The 9,229-nt window shown below is 36.4% G+C and overlaps 1 protein-coding gene across 1 annotated transcript; it reads left to right on the top strand.

Annotated features, from left to right (window-relative positions):
* The first annotated feature begins 3,790 nt into the window (after positions 1 to 3,790).
* On the top strand, positions 3,791 to 4,732 carry LOC144228561 (olfactory receptor 8A1-like). Its single transcript, XM_077760422.1, has one exon. It carries the CDS (start codon positions 3,791 to 3,793, stop codon positions 4,730 to 4,732), a length of 942 nt encoding a protein of 313 aa, XP_077616548.1.
* Positions 4,733 to 9,229: the final 4,497 nt, after the last annotated feature.

Genomic DNA, 9,229 nt, shown 5'->3' on the forward strand with positions numbered 1-9,229 from the left:
TTGAGAGTGAGTGGAAGAAGGTTGAGAGTGAAGGATTACAGAGAAGGTCAGTATGTTCATTTTCTTAATTTTGGTGATGGTTTCATAGTTATATACACCACATTTACCTAATGGTACACTTTAAATATGTGCAATTTATTGCATGTCAGTTTTACCCCCAATAAAGCTGTGAAAACTTTGATAAAGAAGTGAATACGGTGGCAAAAATGTCACATATTTGAAACTGGGAATGACCTGGAAAATTGCATGGACATATGCTTCCCACACCTTTGAAGCCCAGGTTATACCTTTTGAAATCACAGAAAGGAAACAGGTCACTTATTCTTCTTCTCCATTTATTATCCTCTAAAATGTTCAGATAAGAATAAAAAGTTCTTCTGTGTTTGCAGATGATGAAATGGGTTTGCCTGGGTTATAGAAAATAAAAAATGCTAAGGAGAAATGTAATATATTTATATATTTTCCAATATATATATGCAATATATTATATATATGTATAAAATCACCATATATGCCCTTTATATATATATCACCACCTTTTTATCCATCCAATTGATGAATATTTGTTTTTTTCCCATAATCTGGCTATTGTTGAAAATGTTGCTATAAACATCGGGGTTCATATATCACTTTGAATCAGTATTTTTGTATCCTTTGGGTAAATACCTAACAGTGCAATTGCTGGATTGTAATGTGGTTCTATTTAAAAATTGTTGAGGAACCTCCATACTGTTTTCCAAACTGACTGCACCAGTTTGCATTCCTACCAACAGTGTAAGAGAGTTGCCCTTTTTCTGCATCCTCGCCAATATCTGTTGTTTCCTATGTTATTAATTTTATCCATTCAGACAAGTGTGAGGTGATACCTCACCATAGTTTTAATTTGCATTTTCCTGATGAGTGATACTGAGCATCTTTTCATGTGTCTGTTAGCCATCTATATGTCTTCTTCTTTGGAAAAATGTCTATTCATGTCTGCTGCCAGTTTTTTAAATGGATTATTTGTTTTTTGGGTGTTGAACTTATAATTTCTTTATATATATTTGGATACTAAGCCTTTATCAGATATGTCATTCTCTGATACTATGGAATCATTNTGTCTATTCATGTCTGATGTCAGTTTTTTAAATGGATTATTTGTTTTTTGGGTGTTGAACTTATAATTTCTTTATATATATTTGGATACTAAGCCTTTATCAGATATGTCATTCTCTGATACTATGGAATCATTATTCATCTTCTTAACACTTGGGGAGAAAAAGTTTGATGTTTGTTTTAAACACCCCAGGGATCAATAGGAATGCCACTACATTGCCAACAAATACGTATTTTGTTTCTTCCCTATAGAGTCCGACCATGGGGATGACAAGCCCCTAAGGGGAACTTTTGCTTCAAATCACCTCTTGCAGTTCCAAATAGATTCAAATAAAATTTTCCTTCAATAATAGAGGACTGATAGTCAATGGGATTATTTTCTTGCTGTGCTTAGGTTAGCTTGCTGTGGGTGTTAAGCTATTATCTTTCATCAATATATTTTGATTCTTATGCAGAATCAACTCCATGATTTTGTCAGAATAAGTGAGATTCTGGCCAAAGTTAGCTTATAAATGTGTGTGTGTGTGTGTGTGTGTGTGTGTGCACAAAGATGCTCTATGTGAGACCAAACAAAAAACTCACATAGGCCCAGTATCACTTTACCTGGTGGTAATATTCAGGTAAGTCATTAAATTCTATCTGCCTTAAAATTTTTTAAATGTTTACTTATTTTTGAGAGACAGAGAGCAAGTGGGAAAGGGACAGAGAGAGACACACAGACTCTGAAGTAGGCTCCAGGCTCAACTGTCAGCACAGAGCCTGATGCGGGCTTGAACTCATGAACCATGAGATCATGACCTGAGCTGAATTGGACACTTAACTACTCAGCCGCCCAGGTGGCCCTAATTCTATTTACCTTGGATCAGATATTATAATTGAAACTGAAGTTTGGAAGGCAGTTAAAATTCTCATTACCTGTGCTCTTTGGACAAGGCTGCACAGGCAGGAAGTGTTTGCTTCACGACAGATGAGCTCAAAGATTGTAATGCATGGGTATCATTTCTCTTCCATAATTCTTTGCCTACTCTCCTGACGTCAAACTCTTGCTTTTTGTCTGAATGACAAGTCCAGTCATATTAACATTTCTCATTTATATTGAATTTTGAAGGTTACAGAGAATTTGCACAAGCATTAGTAATGTAGTATTACAGGGATTACTCAGGAATTCCTCTTTTAATAAAAGGACACTGACTACTTACTATCCAACATCTCTGAGCTAGCAATGGGTCAACCTATGAATAATTCTTTGTTGGGTGAACAAAGAAGAAACCATATATATATATATGTGTATATATATGTATATATAATGAATTTTCTGTTTTAAGATAAATAAACTAGAGTTTATATAGGAGAAGGAACTTAGAGTCACAAAACTAAGAGATGATCATGGGTAAAAAGGAATCTAGTTTGATAGGATGTAGTACACTCAGCTCTTCAGCACCTCCCAATGACTAAACCACAACTATACTATAAGAAATTACATTATATGCTCTAAAAGAGTCACAGAGTGCCTTTGGGGAGAAAGAAGTCAGAACAGTAGAAGTAACATGGAATCAGAACAATTTCATGGAGGAATATACTTTTTTAAAAAATGAGATTTAATGAATTGTATGATAACAAAACTTTAAAATCCATGAGTTGATAAAACCAAATATATATGTTTTTATTTTGAAATAAAATGAAATAAAATGCAGTATAATTTTAATTCTAGTATAGTTAATATGCAGTGTTATTTTAGTTTCAGGTGTACAATATTGTAATTTAACACTTCCATACAGCACCCAGTGCTCATCCTGACAAGGACACTCCTTAATACCTCTCATCTATTTCATCCATCCCCCTGAGTGCCTCCCTCTGGAAACCCAGTTTGGTCTCTATAGTTAAGAGTCTGTTTCTTGGGTTGCCTTTCTCTCTCTCTCTCTCTTTTCTATTTACTTGTTTGTTTTGTTTCTTAAATTCCACATATGAGTGCAATCATATGGTATTTGTCTTGTTTTGACTGATTTACTTCCCTTTGCATCATAATCTCTACCTTCATCCATATCATTGCATTCTTTGTAATGGCTGAATAATTTTCCATTGTATGTATGTGTGTATGTATGTGTATATACATATACATATACATGTACATATATATATATCACAAAACAAAGGAAAATTAAAACCAGCAACTCAGAGGGGAAATAGAAAGCTTGGAGGGAACCAAAGCTCTGTGAGATCGGGGTCAGATACTGAATGAGCAAATTAAAGATGCCAAAGCCAAAGGAGAATCCTGGGGATACCAATAAGGGAGAGGTTAAGCGCTGGGACATCAGAAGGGAACATAGGTTGCTGAAGATTAAAAAAAAAATAGGAAAATCTGACAGTTTCACTGTACAGTTTCTCTAAAGGTGACTGAATAACACAAGGATTATTTTTCATTTATAGGAGAATCTAAGATTCAATTTGCAGAGACAAAATGATTTTTACTTCTATATGCTACATGGGAGCAATAAAAGCTGAAGCCAAATGAACCACCAACATCTTGATAAAGGCTTCAACTAAGATTTTAGTCTCTTGGTTCTCAGAAGTTCTGTGTCAGTTAGAAATTATGTAATTCATCAGACCTTGGATCACTAAATTCTGTCAGATGACAGTATTTGTCTAATAAGAACCTCTTCCCTGAACCACTCAGCCTATCACAACTGGGAGAAGAATGGATACAAGAAACCATTCTTCTGTAACTGAGTTCATCCTTGAGGGATTAACAGACCAGCCAGGACTCCAGCTCCCTCTCTTTTTCCTATTTCTATTGATCTATATGGTCTGCATGGTGGGAAATTTTGGTTTGATCTTTTTAATCAGGGTCAGTTCTCAGCTTCACATGCCCATGTATTATTTTGTCAGTAATTTGTCCTTCATAGATCTCTGCTACTCCACTGTCATAATTCCCAAGATGTTGGTGAACTTTGTGTCAGAGAAAAACTTCACCTCCTTTCCTGAGTGTATGGTCCAGCTCTTTTGCTTCTGCTTCTTTGGTATTGATGACTCCTACATGCTGACAGCAATGGCATATGATCGTTATGTTGCCATCTGTAACCCCTTGCTCTACAATGTCACAATGTCCCCAAGAATCTGTTTTCTACTGGTCACCAGTGTATATACAGTGGGGATCATTGGAGCTTTGGTCCACACCAGCTACATATCTAGTCGATCCTTCTGTGGAACTAATGTCATCCACCATTACTTCTGTGACATCCTCCCTCTTCTGAATATATCTTGCTCAAGAGACTACACCAAGGAACTTTTGGTGATGATTTTGGTTGGATTCAATGTATTTGCGTGTGCTTTAGCCATATTCATCTCTTATGCCTTCATTCTTTCCAGCATCTTACGCATCCGCTCAGCTGAAGGCAGGTCCAAAGCTTTCAGTACCTGCAGCTCACACCTTGCTGCTGTTGGGGTCTTCTATGGCTCCATCATTTTTATGTATTTTAAACCATCTACCAGTGACATAATACAGGAGAAGGTGGCCTCTGTGTTTTATACCACAGTGATTCCCATGTTTAATCCCCTTATCTACAGCCTCAGGAACAAGGATGTCAAAGAATCCCTTAAAAGAGTTCTCAATGGTGGATCACTTTCTGGGTCTGTGTAGAAAAGAGCATTTGTTAAAAGAAATAGCACCTTTGAACACAGATCTTACCTTATGTTCTGTTTCTTCTTGTTTTTAAGAGTAACCAGTTAGTTGCAAATCAAAGGCTGTCTTAAACTAAAATGTCCTTGGTTTTCAGAAATTCTGCATCATTTAGAAGTTATGTAATTCCCCAGATCTTGGATCGCTAAATTCTGTCAGATGAGTGTTTGTCTAAGAACCTCTTCCCAGAACCACTCAGCCTATCACAACTGGTAGAAGAATGGATACAGGAAACCATTCTTTAGTAACCGAGTTTATCCTTGAGGGGTTAACAGATCAGCCAGGACTTCAGCTCCCTCTCTTTTGCCTGTTTCGTGATACTCACTTTCTCTTTAGATGCCCCTTCTCCCAACACCCAATAACCCTTTTCTCCCTCTAGTCTAGCCATTCAATAAACAGACTTCCTAGCCTATACCCTTACCCACTCTAAATATATATATACATCAGAAACCTTCCTTTCTGTAATCGTTCTTGCTAAACTGAAAACTCCTAATCAAACCTATTCTAGAGTTGTAATGTCTAATGATGGCTGAATGTGTAAATCCCCTCAGTAACTGACATTTTAATACACAAGAGGGCTACAAAAGCAATGGACATTTGTTAGTAGAATTTAAGGGAATCTAGTTGCTAGCAAACAAGAAGAAACAGGATTTTCATAAGACTTCTATCTGTTGTTATAACCACTGAAAATAAGATCTGTCTTGTGGAGAGGTCAAACAAGGTGAAGGTTGGGGAAGGGAGTGGCAGAAAGGGACAAAATTATATGTTATTTTAGAATTTTCACTATAACTTTAATTTTTGTTTATTTATTTTGAGAGAGAAAATGGGGGGGGGCAGAGAGAAAGGTAGAGAGAGAATCCAAAGAAGGCTCCCCACTGTCAGCACCACGACCGACATGAACTGTGAGATTATCCGAATGGTGAGATCATGTCCTGAGCCAAAATCAAGAGTCGGTCACTTAACTGACTCAGCTACCCAGGCACCCTTAACTTTCACTAAAATTTTATTTTAATTAATTAATTTTTATCATTTATTTTTGAGAGACAGAACATGAACAGGGGAAGGGTAGAGAGAGAGAGAAGGATACACAGAATTCGAAGCAGGCTCCAGTCTCTGAGTTGTCAGCACAAAGTCTGACGTGGGGCTCAACCCGCAAACCATGAGATCTTGACCTGAGGTGAATTCGGGATATTTAACCGACTAAGCTGCTCAGGTGCCCCAATTTTCACTATAATTTTAATTTACATATTTTATTTCCAAATTATTGCATACTTTGGCTCTTTTCTGTTAGATCTCAAGATGACTTCCCTTTGGATGATTCCCTTAATTATTCACTATTTATTCTCCCACTATTAAGAATAATCCCTGACCCTCAATACAGCCTTAAAATTCATTCATTTAGTCAATCAATAGTATTTTCTGTGCAACTATGTGTCAGACAAACAAAAATTTCTATCCTTGTTGGAAGCAAATAATGAACCCATGAACAAGAAAACATGTACTATCCAGTGATGATCAATGCTATGGGATAAACTAAAGCAGAGAAGGGGGATGGGCACTGGAAGGAGGAGAAGCTTGCTCTTTCAAACACGGAGGTCAGACTCTGAGAAACCTGATATTTCTTAGAAACCTGAAGGAAGAACGGAATCAAGCTATGTGACTGAGAGAAGAAGACTTCAGGCAATGAGAACATCAAATATAATGTCTGAAAGAGGACCATGTTGGGGCACTAAGTAACTGTAGCTTGGAGAGTATGCTTTAAAGAGAGTGAATAAGGGGCGCCTGGGTGGCTCAGTCGGTTAAGCATCTGACTTCGGCTCAGGTCATGATCTCACGGTTTGGGTTTGAACCCTGCACTGGGCTCTGTGCTGACAGCTAGCCCAGAGCCTGGAGCCTGTTTCAGATTCTGTATCTCCTTCTCTCTCTGAACCTCCCCTGCTCATGCTCGCTTGCTCTCTCTCTCTCTCTCTCTCTCAGAAATAAATAAAACATTAAAAAAAAATAAAAAGAGTGAATGAGGGGCAGAGTCATGAAAAGTGATATCAGAGGGATGGTGGAGGAGGGAGACAAAATCTGTAGGGCCTGAAGACAAGTTTGAAAGGTTTGACTGTTCCTCTAAGAGAAATGGGAATCCACTGAAGAGTTTGAACAGAAGAATGATCTGATCTGATTAATAGATTATTCTTGCTCTTTCCATTGAATGGACCTAGAAGCAATGAAATCCAAGTAACAAAGTGCATGCCTTCTATCCAATGATAATTTGGTTTCTAACTATCACAACCCACTGAAAGAAACCAGGACTTCATGGAGAAATGGTAGATTCCAGGGTGGGGTATCTTAAATTCAAGATGAGCCTAGGATATCTTAGCACTGCACAAAATAAATAAGTGACCCAAATTTATGGAGATGTGTCAAAAGGAAAGAGTTCCTACTGGAAAAATTTAGGATGATTTGAGCATCAAAACGAATTGCTTCTGAGAATCTATGGGTCCTTACTAATACAAACATAATGACAATATAAAAAGTAGTAGAAAAGGGAAACCTCTTTACTGAACAACATCAATTAATAATTTCAAAAGAAATTATATAATTAGAAACTCAGAATATTACAGTGACCATGCTAATAACAGAATTAGGTAAGACTCATCAATGGAAACTCTACATTAGTCTTGGTTATTTTTGTATTAGTAAATAATTGAAGGAATTTTGGTAATTTTCTTCACTTAGAGTCTATGAGGATAAAGGAGGTGAAGTGTTCTAGGTTTCTACTCTATGCCTAAACACTTTAGAATTTTTCTACCTCATTTATCAAGTAATCTTGATATTATCAAAATGCAGTAAATTCTGGAAAAATAACACACATCTCTAATGATAGTGAACATATCTAATTTAACTTATTGTCTTAGTTTTAAAACCTGAGACTCAGATAAGTTCTCCGTTTTCTCTCCATTTTCCTTTCTTCTAAGTTTTATTTCTATTTGGTCTCCCCAACTCTGTATATTCACTCTGTTACACCCCTCACCGACTCCCACCCTCATATGTATGAATCCTTATTCTGTGTAAGTTCCATAGTGTCCACTTACATAACATTGAAAGCAAGAAACAAAAATGTGAACCTGACTTACCATTAAGAATGATAAGCAGAAATTACAGAATTACTAATCTGACATATATAAAATGAAATAAAAAATAGTTTTTTTAAAAAATCCATGAAATGAACATCAAAATATGGCAGTAAGGGAAGTTGGTGTATTCACAAAATTGTGAGAAGTCTTATAAATACCATTATTTTAGAGATAAACAGACTGATGCTGAGGACAAATCCATATGCCTTTTCTTCTTTCCTAATCACCATTAGGAAGAAATATTACATAAGTGGAAGAGAATAGGAAGAGATATAACATACAACCAGTACTGACTCATTCTAATTTAGATGTTCCCAATCCTTTTATTATATTTTATTTTTTGGATCAGAGACTGTCTAAGTGGTCAGATGAAGAATTAGATTCTTTCTTAGAATAATGTTTCCAACTGTATAAAATATATATGATTAAAATTATAATAAACTACTAAACCCTTTTATTTAAAGTAAATTTGTGGCTTCTTTATTAGTGAATTAAATCCCAAGATCTAGTAGCAGACTCAATAATTACTATAATTTGAAGTAGTAGTGGGTACAAATGTTCATGATCAATACTCTGTTTCACCCCAAGAACCCCTATGATACATGTACAGCAACCTCAATATGATGGAAAAATAGATATGATTCTGGCAGTGACAAAGTCATGGATAATTACATTTTTTATTACAAAATTTGTTTTAATGTTTATTTATTTTTGAGAGACAGAGGGCGACAGAGCGCAAGCTGGGGAGGGGCAGAGCGAGAGGGAGACACAGAATCTGAAGCGGGCCCCAGGCTCGCTTGATGCAGGGCTCAAACTCACGAACTTGAACTCATGAACTGTGAGATTATGACTTGACTCAAAGTCAGATGTTTAACCGACTGAGCCCGCCAGACATGCTGATAATTATATATTTTAACAAGACCAGTTACTAGATTCTGGCTTGAAGGTAATGTAAAATTTTAAGGAGAGATTAGTGAAAATAAATTTCCTATTGAAGTTTTCACACCTGCAAATTCCAATTTAAGAAGTGCTTCTCTAATGGAAGCAAAGTCTCCAGGGCTCCAAACTCAGTTTTAGCAATGAGCTGAATTCTAAGACTCTCCCACTGAGCATAGCCTCTTCTCCTGAGTAGGTGGAGTGAATTCTGATTCAACGCATAAAACAAAACCTCAGGAAAAATCACAAGACCCTATTCATTAAATATGAGACGCACACAAAATTCTCTTTTCCATCTGTCCCCATACTCCCAGATTAAAGAAAAGTGCAAAAAACATAGTAAGCTTTTAAATTATACTTCAAAAGAGAGAGCAAATGGTTCTCAGATAATCTGGAA

This window comes from Crocuta crocuta, unplaced genomic scaffold, assembly GCF_008692635.1.
Source record: "Crocuta crocuta isolate KB4526 unplaced genomic scaffold, BGI_CrCroc_1.0 scaffold335, whole genome shotgun sequence".
Classification (NCBI taxonomy): Eukaryota; Metazoa; Chordata; class Mammalia; order Carnivora; family Hyaenidae; genus Crocuta; species Crocuta crocuta.